The 21,796-nt window shown below is 50.1% G+C and overlaps 1 protein-coding gene across 1 annotated transcript; it reads left to right on the forward strand.

Annotated features, from left to right (window-relative positions):
• On the forward strand, nucleotides 1–5,108 carry SOST (sclerostin). The gene is made up of 2 exons (XM_066255401.1): nucleotides 1–252; nucleotides 3,125–5,108. The coding sequence occupies exons 1-2, from the start codon at nucleotides 33–35 to the stop codon at nucleotides 3,544–3,546; spliced, it is 642 nt and encodes a 213-aa protein (XP_066111498.1). The 5' UTR covers nucleotides 1–32; the 3' UTR covers nucleotides 3,547–5,108.
• Nucleotides 5,109–21,796: the final 16,688 nt, after the last annotated feature.

Raw genomic sequence — 21,796 nt, forward strand, 5'->3', positions numbered from 1 at the left:
GGAAGGCCAGGTGCCCTCCTCTGGCTGGCACCATGCAGCTCTCTCTTGCCCTGTGTCTTGTCTGCCTGCTGGTGCATGCAGCCTTCCGTGTGGTGGAGGCCCAGGGGTGGCAAGCATTCAAGAATGATGCCACGGAAATCATCCCTGAGCTGGGCGAGTACCCTGAGCCCCCGCCAGAGCTGGAGAACAACAAGACCATGAACCGGGCAGAGAATGGAGGGAGGCCTCCCCACCACCCTTTTGAGACCAAAGGTATGGGGTGGGAGGCAGCACTTTTAGCATAAGGGTCTCTGGTGGGAGGGTTCTCTTGGGGACCTGTTGAAGACTGGGGTAAACCCTCAGGCATTGCCAGCAATGGATGGTAGCAAGGAAAAGCTGGCATGCCAGTGTAGCCTTGGAATCCAAGTGAGGCTGGCAGGGGGCTGGATGAGAGCCTGGGGCAGGATGGAGGTGGTGAGGGTACAGCACTGTGACAAGCTCAGGGGCCGGGGAAGGAGAAAGTTTCAAGGAATCCCCTCCTGAGAATTCAGGAGCCAGGCCCAGCTGTTGGCACCCCTGGGGAAGGAACAAGGCAAGGGAGCCTCAGGTCTGTGAGCACCTGCTGGTGGCTAGATGCCCTCTGTGGGCTGTGCATGTACCATACCCAGGGACCCACCACGTGAGAGCCCCATGAGGTGAACTCACAGTTTGAAGGTGAAGAAACAAAGGTTCCAGAAGTTAAGTAGACTGGTTGCGAGTAGAAGAACTGAGATTTGAACCAGTTTGATCCAATTTCAAGACAGCCCTGGGAGGGGACCAAAAGCCAGTGCAAACCCTCCTAAAGCAGTGGAAAAGGGGTGGCAGAGAGGCACCCCATCAGCTCCCCAGGCCCCTGTCTGCTCAGCGAGCTGGCACTTGAATGGAAGTATAGGCACAGTTTGAGTCTCTGGTATGGGTGGCAGCAGGGCCCAGGCCTTGGAGGGGAGGCAGCATCCTCTGTGCAGGGAGTAGACACAGGTGTCGACTGAGCCCAGCATCTGTCCTGAGTCCCCACCTCAGGTCCAGCCTTGCCTCATTCCTGGGGAGGAAGCCTGAACCCAGTGAAAAGTCAGTGGCCCCAGTAGAGGGCACACCTGGGTTCCTGGTCAGGTCTGCACAGGGAAGCCTGGGGCAGTGTGCACAGCTGGCTCTGCAGCTGGCAGGAATGGCTGGGGGAGGTGGCTCGGATGACACTCCAGAGTGAGGGCCTCACCGCCCTCTGGCCATTGTCCTTGTGGGAGAGGAGCCCCTGCCCAGTCTCTTGCATCCCATCCTTCCTGCCTCACAGCCAGCTGGGAACATAGGTGTCCACAAAGGGCAAGAGCAGAGGAGGCTGGAGGATCCCTGGGTCTTCCAACTTGGAGGACATATGTTCCCCTCCCCCACGCCTCCCCAGGAAAGGTCAACTAAGCTCAATAGATGGGCTATAGGGGACCCAAGTATGAGGTGTCTGTTTCCCTGGGCTCCCATGAGAGGCCATAAGCCCCTAGGAAGCCACTTGCTCAAAACAAAGTCACCCTCTGAAGAGGAAGTTCCTGACCTTGGGGCACTATTCTTGGAAAGCCCCAAAACCTCCTTCCCTGGGCAAATAAGCTGCCCACACACACCACCCCTGCAGCCTGGCAGCAGGGGTGAGGATGCCAAACCAACTTAGAAACCAGAAGGCCAGCCACAGGAGGAAGGCAGGCCCCACAGCTGCCTGCTGTGCTTGCTCTCCAGGATGGGTGGGGGTGGGGGGGCCTCCCCTGCTCTGCCCCCTCTCTGGTTTTGGTCTTAGGACTATATTTCACCCTTTGGTGTCATATGGGAATGGTCCCCATGAGACCCTTGGGGGTGGACAGGTGCTTACATGAGGACCATCTATTTTCAAAGCCCCCACCCATTTAAGCCCACAGTAGGAGACTCCCATAAAGGTGACTTCAGGGAACCAAGTCAGAGCCCAATCTCCCCCCAACCCAGGAAGTAAGACTGTGCCACCATCAGGAGTCCATTCAAATGGCACAAACAGGAGATGTGCCCAGCAGAGTGCCTGGTACACAGCGGGTACTTAATAACCTGTAGGTTTGCAGTCAGAGCTTGGTCCCACTCTGGTAGGAAAGTCACTACAGTAAAAAGCAGCCCTTGGCCTCCCAGCCCCCAGCTCCCAGCCCAGCTTGATCACGCAGCTTCCACGCCTGTGGGAGCCCAGAGGTGCTGGGGCTTCAGGGAAATGGAGTCAGGAGATCCAGCTCTGCCTTTTTGGACAGATGCTCTTCCCTCTCTGGGCCTCGGACAGACGCTCTTCCCTCTCTGGGCCTCGGACAGACGCTCTTCCCTCTCTGGGCCTCGGACAGACGCTCTTCCCTCTCTGGGCCTCGGACAGACGCTCTTCCCTCTCTGGGCTTCGGACAGATGCTCTTCCCTCTCTGGGCCTCGCTGCCCTAAGTGATAACGAGGGGGTTGGACATGCTGCCTTTGGCTCCTTTCAAGTCTAATGACTTCTCCTCCTCTCCACCTCCCCTTCCATCCCTCTCCTCCCCAGCAGCTGCCCTGATTTATTACCTTCAATTAACCCCTACTCTTTTCTCCATCCCCTCGCAGCCCCTCCCAAGTGGCTGGAAAAGGAATTTGGGAGAAGCCAGAGCCATGCCAACTGTGTGCCTAGTATCAGCCTTGCCATGGCCAGGGGCCCTTGGTACAGGTGTGACTTAAGTCTGGCAAAAAAGGTCCCCTTTGAGAGAAATAATAATAACACCTAATAACAGCCAACACTTCCAGCTCTTACTATATGCCCAGTGGTTTATAGATGTGATGGATTAACTCACTGAATTCTCAGATCAATTCATTTTACAGATAGGAAACACAGAGAGGGTAAGTAGCTTGCCCAAGATCACAGTGATGGAGCTGGTATATGAACTGCAGCAAAAGCAAAAACAAGCAAACAAACTTGGCTCTAAAGTTTTAGGGGGAGATATTTCCACCAGCTGGGCTCTACCCATAATAGATGCCCAGAAGCAAAAGTTTCAGGAGACAGCAGGTTTGGGAAAGGCGGGGTGGTGGGGAGGGAGGCGGCCAGGAAGGGGTGGATGGGCCGGGCTGCCGTCCTCACGCGCACCTCTCTCCTTAGATGTGTCTGAATACAGCTGCCGCGAGCTGCACTTCACCCGCTACGTGACGGACGGGCCCTGCCGCAGCGCCAAGCCGGTCACCGAGCTGGTGTGCTCCGGCCAGTGCGGCCCGGCGCGCCTGCTGCCCAACGCTATCGGCCGGGGCAAGTGGTGGCGCCCGAATGGGCCCGACTTCCGCTGCATCCCCGACCGCTACCGCGCGCAGCGCGTGCAGCTGCTGTGTCCCGGCGGCGCGGCGCCGCGTGCGCGCAAGGTGCGCCTGGTGGCCTCCTGCAAGTGCAAGCGCCTCACCCGCTTCCACAACCAGTCCGAGCTCAAGGACTTCGGGCCAGAGGCCGCGCGACCGCAGAAGGGCCGGAAGCTGCGGCCCCGCGCCCGGGGCGCCAAAGCCAACCAGGCCGAGCTGGAGAACGCCTATTAGAGCCACCCGCCCGCCGCGCCTCCCCAGCGGGCGCCTCTCAACCGGGCGCCCCAGGTTTCTACCCTTTGCGTGCGGTTTGATTGTTTGTATTTCATTTTAAATGCCTGCAACCCAGGGCAGGGGGCTCAGACCTGCCTGGCTTCACAGGAGGTAGCCAAGCCCTGCGGATCCCGGGGGCCAGCAAAGCCCCACACTCCCCACCCGCCGCCGAGGGGGTCCCGCAGGGCAAGGGAGGAAGCTGAGAGTCACAGACACTGAGCCACGAAGCCTCGCTCATTGGGGCGCCTACCTTTGCAGGTCCCACTTCAGAGCAGGTAGCAAAGGAAGCATTTCACTGCCCCAGGGGTTTTAGGGAGCGGTGGGGAGTGAGAAAAGTCTGGGGACTGGTTATGAAAGTTCGGTAAGATCGTCGTCCACCTCTCTGCTCACCATAAAGCATAGTGCCATGCTGTGCCGGGAGCACAGGACTTGGGTCCACAGATAAGGTTTCTAGTCCTGGCTCTGCTACTACCTTGCTGGGTGATAGACTACACTCTTCTCTTTCTGGACGTTGACTTCCTATTTAAAATGCAGGTGGAGGTGGGATTAGGATCTCAAGGAATCTGCTGCCACATGATTCCAAGGATTCAGGTGCCTTCTGAATGGGCAGGGAGGAAGAGGTTGGATTGAAGCACTGCCAATGGTCATGTAGAGAATTTGGAGTTGTAATCCTTTGATCTGACAGCCAAAGATGAAAAGCAGGGGAAAAGAAGAGTCCATTTACAGCTGACAAACTCCTGAAAGATGCAGTTACTTCCCAACCTGGCCTCCCCAGATTCTGGCTACCTCCACCCCTCCATCTCAAAGGATGCAGAAACACCATCAATTAGGGTAGAGAAGGAGAAAGTCCCAAGGGTGGTGAGAGGGAGAGAAATCACCCCTCCCCTATTCCCAAAGAGCAGCACCCTCCCCCATGGCCATATTTTAAAGTCACTTTCAGCAGAGAAATTCAAGGTCCAAGGACACTGGGCTTGCAAGCCCAAGGGGGCAGCCACCACCCTTTTAAAGACCAGCAGATCCCTTCCGAGTCACCTCCCCCTGCCTACCACTCATGGACACATTTCTGTCTAGAAAATTGATTTTTACTACTGTTACATGTGATGGCATATCTTACATTGAAATAATATTACCGGGGGAAAATTACAAGTGCTGTACATATGCTGAGAATCTGCAAAGCCTAATCGCTGCCATCTAAAAATCTTTTTGAAAATCATTTCCAGACACCTCTTACTATCTGTGTAGTTTATAATTGTTAAAATATATATATTTTTAAACAGAAGCACATGCCATGTGAAAGCCTTCTGGGCTCGTCATTTTTTTTGCAATCTTTCATGTGGGATTTGTCCACAAGAATGAAAGTTGTGGTTTTTAAAAAGAGTTAAGTTACATATTTATTTTCTCACTTAAGTTATTTATGCATAAGTTTTTCTTGTAGAGAATGACAACGTTAATATTGCTTTATGAAATACCAGTCTGTTCTTTCAGAATCCAGAGGCATTGTTAATAAAGACAATGAGTCATTATGGAGAGGATGTGGTCTCAATTTGTCAACCACACACAGTCATTTCTGTCAAAGTTAACATCCTTCTCTTGGTCACTATGACACCTTTGACTGTGCTATGGTGGCCTTTGTGGCAATTATGTTCTTCCTTTGAAAAGTCATGTTCGTCCCTTCCTTTCCAAACCTAGACTTCATCCTTCACTTTGGCCATTGTAATAACCTCAGCCTGGTCACCCTCAAGCAGCCTGCCCTTCACTGTTTCAAAAACACTGTTCTCATCATGACATAATATAATCCCTTAACAACAACTCCTTGCCCAAGATCAAGGTCAGGCTTCTCAGTCTGACACGTAAGGCTTTTGTCTGCTTGATTCTCATCCCCCACGCCACCAAGCTCCCTTAATGACCCCAAGTGGCCACAGGGGTCCCTGATGCCCCCTGCTTCTTTAGTTTGCCAGCCAGCCGCATCCCCAACAACTCCTGCTCTTTCTTTAGGGTTCATGTTCCTTGTTGTCTCTTCCCTGAATCTTCCAGAGATGTTCCAATCCCCACTGGTCTCTCTCTCCTCAGACATCCAGCCCCTTTTGTACATGCCTCTAATTTTGTCCCTGATACTATCTATGTCTTTCATCTGACATTCATTCATGGACCACCAGTCTCACCCGGCTTTGCCCTGCTTTGGATGGGGACAGACATAAAGCCATGTGCTGCCATTCAGGACCGGCTCACAGGGAGCTCAACCAAGCCTGTTCCCAAACGTGAACTTTATGCCTCTCTAGCAAAGATGTAAGCAGGGCCAATGTCTTGCACTTCTCTCATCGTGCTGGATGCTAGAGAAATACTCTTCAGTTTCCAAAAGGAGAGAGAATCAATTGCAAAGCTTTAAATCAAGTCTAGCCCATCTTGGGGTGAGTACACCCCAAGAGCCCTCATTACCCCTTAGAGGAAACTGAGGTCCTTCCCTGTGACTTTTTACTTGAACTCCCAATGAACCCTCCCAAATCCATTATCATCCCAATGAGTCTGTACTAGGTGTCAGTGCTGCTGCCTCCAGACCCTGCAGCCTCACCGAGGCCTTGCAGGGAATCTGAGTTGTGGAGTGCCCCAGAGCCAGAGCACAGGAGCAGGTAGGAAATGATACACTACCCAGCTCCCAGAGGCAGTGTGGTTCAGTGGGTGAAACCGGGGCTCTGGAGCCATGTTTGTGTTTGAATCTGAGGAAACTGAGGCATCAAGGGTTAACTGTGTCTGCCCACAACTGGATATGAGTGCAGTTCCCCGCCCTGACAATCACTCAAGTTGCTCAGAGCCTGGTGGGCACGTGGGCAAGTGATCAGGTCACATTGTACTGTACAAAGTGTATGGGACCAAAGTCAGGAGTAATTGGCTCTGTGGTGGGGACACGCAGAGGTGGATTAAGGTCGGTTGGGGCCCCGGGCGCAGAAGAAAATATTGGGCCCCTTAAAAAAAAGAGCTAGGAAAAATAAAAATACATGTTAACCATATTTTTAAATAAATAAAAAATATTATGTACTATTAAGGTTAAAATTGCACATATGAAACCAAACTTGGTGTCATTAGAAAAAAATGTAAAGTTGGGGTTTCGCGGGGCCCCTCAGAAGTCACGGCCCAGGGCGCATGCCCGGTGCACCTGTCGTTAAATCTGCCTCTGGAGACAAGAGATAAAGGTTAGGAAAGTTTCATAGAGGCGGGTGCTTCTTAGAGGTTCATCAGGTAGAGAAAGGAGCACAAACATTCTAGGCAGAAAACATGGCCCAAGTAAAAGCCCTGGGGCAAAAGATATGTCGCTGTTTATGGTGGACAAGACTTAGTCCACCATTCCTCAACATGTACTGAGTCCTCACCGTGTGCCAGGCAGTGTGGGGGACCGGGAATTCCAAGCAATTCCTCACACAAGATACACCTAAGGGTCTGCTTTCTGGGACCAGGAGGTCCCTATGGGATCAGCCCAGCCTACAATCCCATTACCACGAGGGGAAAAAAACCCAAAGGCTAAATTGTAGGTCGGGCTAGGGGTTATTTACGGAAAGTTATATTCTACCTACATGGGGTCTATGAGCCTGGCGCCGATCAGAAACAGAACAGACACCAAACTCAGCCGGGAGGGGCGGGGTTCTGCTGCTGGGAGCATGCTCTGGAAGACAGGAATCTTGTCTGTCACGGCCCACCAGGGCACCCCAGTACTCAGAATACAGCAGGTGCCTCACATGCCTAGAGGTTGCATAATTATTGTTCTGTCTATTTCAGAACTCTTCTCTTGTGAGATTAGGTGGATGGAATGGACTAGGATGTATGGATGGTGGTGGAAGGAGGGAGGGGAAGACCTGACATCTGTGGAAAGAAGCTGCTTTTCCTGATCAGTTTCTACTGGGTCTCTGAGGTTAAGACACAGCTCCTACCCTCAAGCAGCTTATAATCTTGCAAGGGAGTCAAGTGGAAAATGAGGGCACGAGGTGCGGCTATGGAGTGTTTGATCGTTTGTCATCGGAGTGTTGGAGATCTGAGGGGGTGAGGGCTTCAGAAGAGCAAGGCAGGGGTGGGGTCCTGCTGAGCTGCCTGGATGCCCAGGGGCAGAGAGACAAGGCAGCAGAAGGAAAGGAGCAAGGGGGACACACACCAGGGTGGGGGCGATGCTGGCACGAAGTAGGCGCTCTCTATCCAAGCTTATGACACAAGGAAACAGCAGAAGCCAGGAAGGAGAGGAGGTGGGTGGGGGTAGAGTGGGATACTGTTAGTCACAGCAGGAGAGAGGAAGTACAGAGTGAGAAGGAGGGAGGGGCTGAGTCCCTAGAATGGTGGCATCAACTCCCGTGGGAAAGACAAGAAACTGGGTCATGGGTGCTAACAGATGCCCCCAAATGATATTCTGCTCTCCTTGAGCCCGCAGGGTTGCTTTGGAGACCGAGCCCTGCCTTTCTTACAACTTTACCCCCCTCACTCCCAATTTCCCTACAATCATCTGGGGTTCCCGAGCGTGGGTCCTGAGCACCAGGAGAGCCAGAGCTGGCAGTGGGCAGCTGCAGGTGGAAGATAGGTGCCCATGGGGCAAGGCAGGAAAGGGAGATGGAAAGAGGAGGCCAGACAACCCACATCTTCCCGACAGTTTCCTGAGGGCTGATCGTGTGAGCAGCCTTAAGCTGGAGTCAGAAAGATGGGACAGGAAAGGAAGTCGGAGGAAGAGAGGGTGGATGTGGAGAGGAAGAGAAGGGTAAGCATCCCTCATTCCACTGATACGGACCGAGTGCCGGCTGTGTGCCAGGCACTGCTTGAGGCTCCAGGAGTGTGGTTGTGGTTGTGGCTGTGGTTGCAGAGCCTTGGAAATCTCATGGTCGGTGCCAGCAGGAAGAGGGATGTTAGACAGGTAACAAAGAAATGCAGAGCATAATGCTCAGGAACGCAGAGTTCTATAAAGCAAAATAAAGCTGGTGAGCAGATAGAGGGCCAGGCCAGGCTTCCCTGGGGAGGTGGCATTTAAGCTGAGACCTACATGCAGTGAGAGAGTGAGCCACACAGAACCTGGGGGGCACACGTGCCAGGAGAAGGAACAGCAAGTGCAAAGGCCCGGAAAGTATGTAGGGGGGTGGTGAAGGGACAGCAATAATTGCCTGGGGTGTCTTTCAGGTGTCTTCATGCCAAGGCTGCTAACCCCTGATCTGGAAGCCAGCATGGTAATTATAATTATAGTGGAGAGGTGTGTGTGTGTGTGCGCATGTGCGTGTGTTTGTAAGAGAAAATGTCTTTTTGTTCCCCTGGCTCTGTAGGTTAAAGATCACGTGGCCCCCAGAGAGGAAGAATTTGCATATTAATTATGTAGCTGTGTATGCCTTTATTCTTTTTATTCTTTTTTTTTTTTTTTTTTTTTGTATTTTTCTGAAGCTGGAAACAAGGAGAGACAGTCAGACAGACTCCTGCATGCGCCCGACCAGGATCCACCTTGCACGCCCACCAGGGGGTGACGTTCTGCCCACCAGGGGCCGATGCTCTGCCCATCCTGGGCGTCGCTATGTTGCGACCAGAGCCACTCTCGCGCCTGAGGCAGAGGCCACAGAGCCATCCCCAGTGCCCGGGCCATCTTTGTTCCAATGGAGCCTCCTCTGCGGGAGGGGAAGAGAGAGACAGAGAGGAAGGAGAGGGGGAGGGGTGGAGAAGCAGATGGGCGCCTCTCCTGTGTGCCCTGGCCGGGAATCAAACCCCGGACTTCTGCACGCCAGGCCGACGCTCTACCACTGAGCCAACTGGCCAGGGCCTGCCTTTATTCTTTTTATTATTATTATTATTTTTTTTAAGTGAAAAAGAGAGACAGACAGATTGGAAAGGAGATGAGAAGCATCAATTCTTCGTTGTGGCACCTTAGTTGTTCATTGATTGCTTTCTCATGTGTGCCTTGACCAGGGGGCTCCAGCCAAGCCGGTGACCCCTTACTCAAGCCAGCGACCCCATGCTCAAGCTGGTGAGCCCATGCTTAAGCTGGATAAGCCCGAAGTCAAGCTGGATGAGCCTGTGCTCAAGCCAGTGACCTCAGGGTATCGAACCTGGGACATCAGCGTCCCAGGCCGACACTCTATCCATTGCGCTACCTCTTGGTCAGGCATACACACCTTTATTCTTAAAGTTTGTGGTAGGTTTGCTTAAGTAAGACTGTAGGTATCGGACGGATGCATTCCTTCTATGACATACATACATTATGAAATTTGTATATAATTGCAGAAAAGTCCCCAGTTTTCCTTTGTTGGATGCCCACAGAATCCAAGCTGGGGTAAAAGCAACGATTAGCTCGGTCCAGGAAAGTGCAAATGCAAGTGTGTTTGCGTTCTCTCTGGCAGTGGCTCTAGCCCAGACACGAATACATATCGACGTATACATGTTTATTGTGTAGGTCAGGGGATTGAGAGCTGAAGGATAAGGAGTCTAGAAATGAATTCCTCCCGGAAAGATTCATTTTACTCCTCTGAAGCACGCTCCAGTCATGGCGTCCACTGCAAACTCCTTCTAGAAGATTTGCTTTCAGTCTGTTCTGTGGCTTTGTACATGCAGTCACATGTGTGTGCATGTGTTGCACACACACACCATCTTTACTCTGAGTATCCAATGCCAAACATTCCCCAGTATTTTAAAAGCCTCCTGTTTCTGTCCCTTGGTTAGCAGGTGTCTAAGACAGGTACTGGCATCTGGGGCTGTGAACAAGGCTGTCATCTAGAAGTCAAGTCAGATCAGAAAGGGTGGCCAGTTCTGCACAAGACAAAGCTCCACATCCTCCAGGGACACCAGACAAGAGGCCAGGACTGCACCTCAGCTCTGCCCAGAATCCAAAAGCAGCCCCAGCAGGTGGGGTATTTTCTGTGTGCATTGCCCTCTGGGGGTCACCCAAGATCCTTGAGGAGCTGTGTGGGGCAGGGAAGCTGGCCCAGGGGTCCTTCTCGCTGTCGCCTCCCTCCCATTCTTGGCAGTGCTATCAGATGGACTTTTCTCTGTCGTTTTGAAAAACAAAGTTCAAGATTTTTTTTTTTAATAAATTTTTATTAATGGTAATGGGATGACATTAATAAATCAGGGTACATATATTCAAAGAAAATATGTCTAGGTTATTTTGTCATCAAATTATTTTGCAAACCCCTCGCCCAAAGTCAGATTGTCCTCCGTCACCCTCTATCTAGTTCTCTGTGCCCCTCCCCCTCCCCCTAACTCTCTCCCTCCCTCCCTCCCATGTCCTCCCTCCCCCCCCACCCTTGGTAACCACCACACTCTTGTCCATGTCTCTTAGTCTCATTTTTATGTTCCACCAATGTATGGAATCATGTAGTTCTTGTTTTTTTCTGATTTACTTATTTCACTCCTTATAATGTTATCAAGATCCCACCATTTTGCTGTAAATGATCTGATGTCATCATTTCTTATGGCTGAGTAGTATTCCATAGTGTATATGTGCCACATCTTCTTTATCCAGTCTTCTATTGAAGGGCTTTTTGGTTGTTTCCATGTCTTGGCCACTGTGAACAGTGCTGCAATGAACATGGGGCTACATGTGTCTTCATGTATCAATGTTTCTGAGGTTTTGGGGTATATACCCAGTAGAGGGATTGCTGGGTCATAAGGTAGTTCTATTTGCAGTTTTTTGAGGAACCACCATACTTTCCTCCATAATGGTTGTACTACTTTACAGTCCCACCAACAGTGAATGAGGGTTCCTTTTTCTCCACAGCCTCTCCAACATTTGCTATTACCCGTCTTGTTGATAACAGCTAATCTAACAGGAGTGAGGTGGTATCTCATTGTAGTTTTGATTTGCATTTCTCTAATAACTAATGAAGCTGAGCACAAGATTTTTTTTAAATGCAGAAAATTTAATGTTTTAGCACTTTTGCTCCATTGTTTTATTTTTATATAAAACAAATAGAGCATCATAGGTAAAATTCTCTTTGTATATATTTCCCCCCTTCCCCATGTTTCTCCCCACCTCTCCAGAAGCAACAATCCATGTATTTGTGCTTTCCTACATATATATTATTTATAACCAATGTACACACGTGTGTAATTTTAAATTTACATATACTTTATCATACTATACATGTTTTGAAACTTACCCTTTCTTACTCAAAATGATACCTTTAAGATTTAGTCATGTTGGATTATTTTTAACTATTGAATCTTACAAATATCTTTTATCACTTTGCACTTATTTATTTGTTTGTTTTTCTACTGATGGACAGTTAGTTTGTTTCCAATGTTTTCACTATCACAAGCAATACTATAAAGAAGTTGTTTAATATGACATACAATAGAGTTTCTTCAAGACAGAAAGGAGTGAATGTTCAAATACAAAAATCTAAGCACTTCTGTGCTCAGAATTCTTCCATGGCTCCCTATCACCTAAGGGATAAACTCTAACCTCTTTCATTTACAAGGATATAATCTGGTTTCTGACAACCTGTTCAGGTGGACATTCGATGAGTGGCCTCCTTAGCACTTTATTTTCTACAATATTGTATTTCTTTTAATTTCCAAAAAGTCCAGGTAGTTTTAAGCCTCTGTACTTTTGCATGTTCTGTTTTATCTGCCTAGGACACCCTCCTCCTATTTCTCTGGTCTGGAAAGTCTTCATTTTTGAGTCTCACCTCAAAGACTGCCTTTTCTGTGGGAACAGACCACAGTGCCATGTACATACTGCATTACAGGGACTGCCAATCTGACTCCCTCCACCCTGGACTGTGAGTCTACTGAGGGCAAGGCCCCAGTCTTTGCACATTTGGAACCCCAGTGCCTTTGCACAGGCTTGGCCAGAGTCAGCGCTCAATAACTATGTATTTGATGAATTACTAGATGTTTGGCCAGTGGGGTGTGATTTGAGCAGCAGGAATGGAAAGTCCAACTTCTTTCTAGCTCGGCAGCAGGCAAGAGTTCCGGGACATTTTCAAAAGCATTTCTTTCATTCAAGTCCCTCTGTAGCTTTGCAACGGTGATGGTGGGGAAGAAGGGCCCCTCCCAAAAAACCAAGTCCATGGTTGTTTACCCAGGACATTATCAAGCCCAAATTACAGATACCTCTATCACTTGGCCACCAATTTGGTGTTGCGGTGTTAGGTTATTTCTATGTCTGAAGAAAACAGCTCAGCTCTGACTAAAGAAATAAATGATATCATTTTTCATTCAGGCAACCAGATTCCTCGGTACAAAGGGCTCCCTGGGGAGGAACGCCGGGACAGCGTGGCTCCTCTGAGGCTATTTACATCTGTCAGCTTCTCTAATCTCTTGCCTTCCTTCCTCTCTGCCTGCTTCCTTCCCCTGCCCAGAGGCCCTCTTGAGCCACACACTCGCAGGGAGGGTGGTGGAGCCACCGGCCTCACGTATGCGCTGGGGTGTGTGGGGGTGAGGTTTTGGCCCAGCAGCATGGGTTTTTTTCTTTTTCTTTTTTCTTAGAAACCAGCCTCAATTTAAGATAATGACTCTCCTCGTTCGCCAATGATCGCTATTTGTAGGGACTTATTTTTCCCTGGACAATTTGGCTAAAAGAAGTTGAATCTAAGAGGGATTGTTTTCTAAAAATGTGGCTGGACAGTTTGCGGGGCACCAAGGGGTGTCTTCTGGGTCACCTTTTCCGTGAGTGCCTTGGTGCCCCCTCTTCTGAAAGGGGAGCTCGAGATGGAAACAGACTCCTACCGAGCCTTTTATGGACAGACATAGTCAGGATGGCTCTTTAAAATGTCATCGAAACCTGGAGCGACAAGGGCCCTGAACAATCATTTGGTCTGGACTTTGCCAAAATGTCTTGATTTCTGCACAGTCAGCCCCCACCCCCTTTCCAGCCCGATCTCCCATCCGTGTCCCCCACCCCCATCCTGGCTCTGGCTCCCCCCTTCACCCACGCTGACTCTTTGTTCCTTGAAAGCATAGGCTCGTCACTTATGGCAATGCTGTTCCCTCTGACTGGAATGCTCTTCCCGAATTCTTTGCCTTCTAATAACAACCCAAATGTCACCTCCTCAGAGGCCTTCCGTGACCACCCCCTTCTGCAACAAAACCCCGCTATTCTCTTTCCCAGCCTTCGTCAGGATTTGTCATTTTGTGTTGGTGCCATGTCATGTCTGCTCCTGCTATTCGATCATAAGCTCTATTAGTCAGGGATTGAGCTGTCCTACCCCTGCCCTACCTCTCGTGTGCCCAGTGTGGAGGCCGTGGAGTGTGGCACATGGCAGGTGCTCAGCAAATGTTTGCTGAGTGAGTGAACCCGCAAGTGGCAAGTGAGCCACCTGCACACTCCCTCTCCTGCTGCTGTTAACAACACTGGAGGTTATCTTTTAATAGCAGATCCCAAACACTTTAGAGCTTTGGTCGGCCCACGGCCCTTTTCCTGGAGAGAGGAAAAGAGACTCTAGACCTGGAAAAACGTTCTGAGCTCTTATTCCTTGTTCTTTGTTTATGCACAAGCTGCTTTCCTTTCCTCAGCCACTTTGCGTGCCTTTTCTCTGGCAGTCACGCCTTCATTAGAGACTTCATGTTTCAAGCAAGACTGTTCATAGAGCCTGACCAGGCGGTGGCACAAAGGATAGAGCGTTGAACTGGGATGTGGAGGACCCAGGTTCGAAATCCCAAGGTCGCCAGCTTGAGCCCGGGCTCAACTGGTTTGAGCAGGGCTCATTAGCTTGAGCCCAAGGTCGCTGGCTTGAGCAAGGGGTCAATCACTCTGCTGTAGCCCCCCCCCCCCCCCGTCAAGGCACATATGAGAAAGCAATCAATGAACAACTAAGGTGCAGCAACGAAGAATTGATGCTTCTCATCTCTCTCCCTTCCTGTCTGTCTGCCCCTATCTGTCCCTCTCTCTGACTCTATCTCTCTCTCACACACACACACACACACACACACACAAAGACTTTATAGAATTCCATTTCATGTTTTCCTGCTTCTTTTGTACTGTCTGGGGAGACCAACCAGATACTTTGAAGTCAGTATGGGACCTATTTACACTGCTGCTTCTGCTCACTGGGCAGCTGGGTGCCTCCAGCCCCCAAAGGGGCTGTAGCCAGACACCTGGAATCCCCCTGACTTTTCCTGCCTCCATCCCCACACCCAACCTGTCTACCACCACCTGAGTGGTTTCTACCTTCTTCAGTCTGTCTAATGTCTCTTGAATCCATTCTTTTCTCCTGAGTGCTACCCCTTTGTTCAGCTATTCTCTCCCCTGTCCCAGCCTTTGAGGTTCTTCTGGCCTCTGGACTCACCTCCAAATCAGTCTTTCCATAGGAGTGGAATCTGATCCTGCCCCTCCACTGCTTCCTGTGGCCTCGGGATGGCGAGTCTTCACCTCAACCAGGCCCCAGGCCAGACCTGATCAGACTTTCCAGCTTTCCAGCCTCTTCTCTTCCTACTACTGGGCAACCTCCCAGATGCCTCTCTGGGCATCTCTCAGTTTCCCCAGGTCCCACGTACTCTCACACGTCCAGACTTTATGCAGCTGGTCCCTCACCGAAAAGCCCTTCTGACATCGCCTGCTGCTCTTGCCTTGGCTCACATCACTTCCGCCTGGAAGCCTCTGACCCTCCAGCCTGTGTTAGGGACCCTTCCCGGTATTCTTATGGCAGATTGTAGTGTCCCTCATATTGCGCTTGGCACAGTGCCCTTTAGTCACCCATTTGCTATCTGTTTCCTCTGCTGGAAGACTGGGAGTTTCATGAGGACAGGGACTGGCTGTTATGCTCAGGGGTGTAGAGAAGACCCTGATTTGAAAATCCTGAGACTTAGACATTCAGGAGCAGCAAGACTTGAGGAATATACATTGAACCCATTACATCTCGGGATCCCAGCCAGGAGGACTGACTCCTTTAGAAGGGAAACTGATTTGAACTTGAGGGCCCTAGGAAAGGAGGTACTCCAAGCATTCTTGACTAACATTAGCTTAGGAGAGCCCTCTAAGATTCGAGAGAAGACTTGGAACCTGAAGAAACCCCTCTACTGGCAGCCTGGACCCACCTTCTCCTCCTTTTGGTAGGTGGCCTGAAGGAGGGCACAGCTCTCCTGGCTATTAAGGGTGTGTGTGTGTGTGTGTGTGTGTGTGTGTGTGTGTGTGTGTGTGTGTGTTGGGGGAGATATTCGTGGAGAAGCATTTCCCTGCTCTTCAAAAGAAACTCATGTGCCTGACCTGTGGTGGTGCAGTGGATAAAGCATTGACTTGGAATGCTGAGGTTGCTGGTTTGAAACCCTGGGCTTGTCATATGGGAGTTGATACTTCTTGCTCCTCCCCCTCTAAAATGAATAAATAAAAATCCTAAAAAAAAAAGCGAGGAGGGGGGAATTCATGATAAGGACCGTATTGATCACGGTCTAGCCAGGGAAGCAGTGTACAGTGTACATGGGAACAAGGGTTTACTATAGGCATTACATGTCCCCAAATGTGGGAGGAACTGGGGAAATAACATTCTGAAGGGGGATTTGGATGGTCAGAGAAAGCGCCCCTAACCAGTCTTGACATAGGTGACAAGTTAGAGCTTGCAGAGATACTTGAGATACAAAGTGTATCCAGCTACCCAACAGGGGCCACGAGGGAGCTCATGGAGAGGTCTGTGGGGAGTCATTGCTCAGCAAGGCCAGCGGGCGGGACACCTCTGCCTCTGTCTGGCCCAGCATCTGACAATGACAACCCTCTTGAGAGTGGTGGAGCTGCTTCACTTTCATTTTCCAAGTCTCCTGTACATTTCTCTTTTGACCAACTCTACCCTAAACCCATATAGAAAAGGGGTTCTGCTTGACCAGGCAGTGGCACAGTGGATAGAACGTTGGACTGGGACGTGGAGGACCCAGGTTCGAGAGCCCAAGGTCGCCAGCTTGAGCGCAGGCTCATCTGGTTTGAGCAAAGCTCACCAGCTTGAGCCCAAGGTCGCTGGCTTGAGCAAGGGGTCACCTGGTCTGCTGGAGCCCCCCGATCAAGGCACATATGAGAAAGCAATCAATGAACAACTAAGGAGACTAAGGAGCCTCAACAAAGAACTGATACTTCTCATCTCTCTCCCTTCCTGTCTGTTTGTCCCTATCTGACTCTCTGTCTCTGTCACACAAAAAAAAGAAAAAAAAAGAAAAAAAGAAAAAGAAAGGAAAAGGGGGTTCTGGAAAGTATTATTCCCAGAATAACCGAGCATTAGGACCTGCCCCACTCGTTTTTCCAGCCTCGTCTCCTCCTCCTAACCCATACCTTGGCCCCAAACTATTTACACTCCCCACATGCCTGACCCATGCTGTGCCCTCCATCTGGAAAGTCCTTGCTCCCTTATTTAGCTGGTCAACTCCAGTTGGACTTCAGGATCCGGCCCCAGAGACCTGTTCCCTGAGAAATCGTTCCTCTCTGAGAGTGCCGCTCTCCTCTGTGCCCCAGAGAACTTGGCGCAGACCCGTGTTGCCGCTCCTGTCGCCCTTTGTGTCTCCCTCATTCCCAGGTCACAGAATGTCTTAGGAACAAAGAGCACGTGTGCTGGGGGTCTGGGGCTCCCAGGAGCAGTTCCAGGCAGCCTTGGCATGGCAGCCACTCAGCCACTGGTTTACTGTGCTTCAGAGTGACCCAGGAAGCTTGTTAACAATTCAGGCTCCCAGTCCTCACCTCCCACAGATTCTGATTCGGTGGCTCTGGAGCTGAGCCCAGGCTCCTGCATTTTTTAGCAAATACCATGAGTGATTCCCATCATACCGGGTTAACTCTGACTGGGCTGAATATGTTTTAACTTCCTTCCTTCCTTCCTTCCTTCCTTCCTTCCTTCCTTCCTTCCTTCCTTCCTTCCTTCCTTCCTCCCTCCCTCCCTCCCTCCCTCCCTTTTCCCTTTCTTTCTTTCTTTCTTTCTTTCTTTCTTTCTTTCTTTCTTTCTTTCTTTCTTTCTTTTTTTCAAGGCAGGCAGAGAGAGAGATAGAGAGACAGGAACATTAAGCTGTTCCTGTATGTGGTATGTGGGGATTGAACTGGCAACTTCTGAGCTTCCAAACAATGCTCCAACCAACTGAGCTATATGTCCAGGGCTTAATTTTAATTTATTTATTTGTTTGGGGTTTTTTAGAGAGATAGAGAGAGGAAGGGAGAGAAAGGGAAGCATTCATTTGTTGTTCCACTCAGTTGTTCATTCATTGGTTGCTTCCCATGTGTGCCCTGACCGGGGATCAAACCTGTCCCCTTGTCATTTAGGGACAATGCTCTAACTGACTAAGCTAACCAGCAGGGCTGTTTTTAACAGTTTAAGTCTGATGCTTTTATAGAGGAAAGTTTTACCTCTTCCAACAAAGAAATAAGTGACTTTTACATTGTTTGTTAACAATATTTGCTGTCAAAATATTTATAAGTTCTTATAGGTCATATTCTGCTTTCGTTGAAAATCCTGAAGCTCAGACTAGGACTTGAGATTTCATGCATTTCCTGAAGGGTTAAAGGGAATGCCAGGAAGCAGGCAGTGGAGACCAGTGGAGAGTTCAGGTGTGGAACCTGTCAGGGTCCAACCTGGACACAGAGGCCCAGCAATGCCTCAGTCCCAAGAAAATCTCCTGGGAAGGCTGAGAAGCCCTGAGGAGGCACTAGCTGGGAAAAGCTGAGTGGATAATGGGTGGGTCAGGTGCAGGGGAGGAGGCTCAGATCACATGCCACTGCCACCCGTGTTCTGGGATCTCCCACGTGGGTCTCCCAAAGAGCTGGAACAGGAAGCAAGTTCTTTCTTCAACACAAGTGAGGAAGATGGTGTCCTTGAGGCACCTTGAGCCCAATTGGCTGGGGAAGTGGACATGTGTGGGATGAGGGCAGCCAGCCTCAGGGCTGCGTTGGATGACAGCAAAGGAGCTGGAACCAGGACAGGAGCTGCAGCATGCTGGCTCCCACACAGCTGGGCCTTATCAGCTTTAACATCTGTCCCTGACTCCAGCCTGGTTCTCCAAGGAGTGTGGCTCCAGACCATGGCTCAGGGCCCCCAGAGTGGGAGAGGGAGAGAAAGACCTCTGGCACTCTCAGAGCTTCTCGGCCTGGTGGTGGGAACTTGGCATGCTCTGGGCTTCTTCCTGGGGTCTGGGGGCTGCTGGTTGAGATGCTGACTCAGTTATATCCTGACTTGGGTCATTATTTTATTTAAAAATACAGAACAAATAAACCCACCCACAATCCCACCCTCCCAATCAACACAAGCGTGGCTGACATTTAGGTGTCATTCCTGCCAGTCTTGTTTCCTGTGCGTGCATGTGTGTTTCTGTGTGTTTGTATCGTAGGTCCACAAAGTTATAAATTTTGCATGATCACATAAGCTCTTTCCATGTTGCTGCAGAGTCTTCATAACCACTATTCCTAACGGCTGCCTGGGCCGTTGCGAGGCTGGGCCATGGCTTCCTCACGGGTTGTCTGTTGTCTTTTGACACACCCGTAGAGCACAGCCCTTTCCCCTCCCTATCCTCATCTCTACTGGAGATGGAGTCTTTGGACATCGTAAATCATTAGAGTGAGGCATTGAGAATCCACCCTAACCAGAAAGGTTGGTTATGGCATGGGTCCTCCACTCAGAGAGTAGAGAGAAAGCAGGGGAGGTGATCATGCTCACCTTGGGCACAAGGGTCACAAGGAACAACCCAGATTTGCTGGCTCTTGACCAAAGGGGGAAAAGCTGGTTTTCTAAGAAAAGAATGTTAGAAAAAGAAAGAGGACAAGAGGAAGACCAAAGCACACAGAGGTTGCTAGGCACCAGGGGACTGCTTTCTGGGAGACAACCCAACTGAAAGCGTGGGAATCTCCTGCATCCTGAGTGATACTTGCTGGTGGCGGACTGAGCCTGTACCCAATTTTGGACACAGAACATCTTTGCCCAAATAGAGTTTTCTGTATTTAGGATTATTTATTTTTTCAGATGGGAGCCGTTTCTGTGGTTTCTGACATATATTGCCTGATTGCTTTTCAGAAGGTAAGTACAGTACCACTTTACAATCCCATGGCCCAAACATGCTGACCGAGGACCCCATTTCTGGCACATATTAATGTGCAATAGATAAATGTTTAATAGCAAGCGGAACGGGAAATCTGGGCAGCAGTGCTGTTGCTGGAGAGAGAACATCCAGATTTTTAATCCCTGGGGGCCACTTCAGATACATTTGCCCAGGATTTAAGGGTCATTACTAGATGTTGCCAAACTGAATCAATAACTGGATACGGCAAAGGCTGTCTGCAGATCTCAGAGCAGGGCAGATGGAGTGTGATTCTCAAGTCTCACAAGGCTGAGGTAGACATCACAGTGTGATCCTTATGGCAGGAATTAACTCAGGGCCCCGCCATCAGAAGGCTTCTGCAGCCACTGCTCTCCTTGATGGCAGCGGTGGGAGGAACTGCTTGTCTTGTCAGAACTGCATGAAACAGGAGAAAGGTAATAGATCAAAGAAAAACTAGGGTAGAGGCAACTAGCCAAGCCGCTATATAACATTGGGGGTTGCCTTGTGCTAGGGCGAGTTTGCCAGAGTGTGGCCTGGGGGCAAACCCAGCCCTCTGCCTGTTTGTTTGTTTGTTTGTTGTTTTTGTTTGTTTGTTTGTGTGACAGAGTTAGAGAGAGGGACAGATAGGGACAGACAGGAAAGAAGAGAGATGAGAAGCATCAATTTTTTGTTGCAGCACCTTAGCTGTTCATTGATTGCTTTCTAATATGTGCCTTGACGGGAGGGGGGGGGCTACAGCAGACGGAGTGACCCCTTGTTCTTGCTCAAGCCAGCGACCTTGGGCTCAAGCTGGTGAGCCTTGCTCAAGCTGGCGACTTCGAGGTTTTGAACCTGGGTCATCTGCTTCCCAGTCTGATGCTCTATCCACTGTGCAACTGCCTGGTCAGGCTGTTTGTTTGTATACAGCCTTTTTTTTTTTTTTTTTTTTCTGAAGCTGGAAACGGGGAGAGACAGTCAGACAGACTCCCGCATGCGCCCGACCGGGATCCACCCGGCATGCCCACCAGGGGCGAAGCTCTGCCCACCAGGGGGCGATGCTCTGCCCCTCCGGGGTGTCGCTCTGCCACGACCAGAGCCACTCCAGCGCCTGGGGCAGAGGCCAAGGAGCCATCCCCAGCGCCCGGGCCATCTCCGCTCCAATGGAGCCTTGGCTGCGGGAGGGGAAGAGAGAGACAGAGAGGAAGGAGGGGTGGGGGTGGAGAAGCAAATGGGCGCCTCTCCCATGTGCCCGGGCTGGGAATCGAACCCGGGTCCCCGCACGCCAGGCCGACGCTCTACCACTGAGCCAACCAGCCAAGGCCTTTATACAGCCTTTAAGCTAAGAATAGTTTAACAGATGAACATTAGCAATCAATTTGATGAACCCAATGAAGTGAAATGTTATCCTCAAAACTTCATTCTTCTTATGAGTTAACCTGCTTAACAAAAAGTTGTCCCAATTGTTATGATTATACTTAAAATTTTTGTCAATAACAACTTTGTGGAAATTTGTTTACTCTCTTGCTACATAAGTACCTATATAACATTCTTGAATTTGTTTCTTAGCTCACAAAGGCCAAAATATTTACCATCTGACTCAATCAATTATCTACCTGACTCTTTACGGAAAGAATTCGCTGCCCCTGCTCTAGGGCTGTGCTTCTCACATTTTGATGATCATTGATCATCCCCTGGAGAATTGTGAAAACACAGATTCCTGGACCTCAGCCCCAGAGAGTCTCGTTCATTAAGTCAAGGGTGGGGTCAAAGATTTTTTTAACAAATGCCCGGTGATGCTGATGCTGCCAGCCTGGAAACCACACTTTAAGCAACAAGGCTCCGTTTGATATACCTTGGGAAGCAGACAAGACTGCGATCCTAAAAGTGAAGTTCTAGAAAACACCATCATAGTTCTGGAACTTCACTTACAGATGTGTTCTTGTGACTTATTTTGAACCAAGGACAGTATATTCTGTGTGCATTTCAAAGACTACTTAAAATTATTTTTTAAAAGCTTCTACAGGCCCTGGCCTGTTGGCTCAGCAGTAGAGCGTGAGCCTGATGTGTAGAAGTCCCGGGTTCAATTCCTGGTCAGGGCACATAGGAGAAGTGACCACCTGCTTTTCCACCCTCCTTCTCTCTCTCTCTCTCTCTCTCTCTTCCCTTCCCGCAGCCATAGCTCAAAAGGGTGGAAGAAGTTGGCCCTGGGCGCTGAGAATGGCCCCATGGCCTCATTTCAGGTGTTAAAATAGCTTGGTTGCCCAACAATGGATCAGCAACCCCAGATGGGTAG

The sequence above is a fragment of the Saccopteryx bilineata genome, chromosome 2 (genome assembly GCF_036850765.1).
Source record: "Saccopteryx bilineata isolate mSacBil1 chromosome 2, mSacBil1_pri_phased_curated, whole genome shotgun sequence".
NCBI classification, from domain to species: domain Eukaryota; kingdom Metazoa; phylum Chordata; class Mammalia; order Chiroptera; family Emballonuridae; genus Saccopteryx; species Saccopteryx bilineata.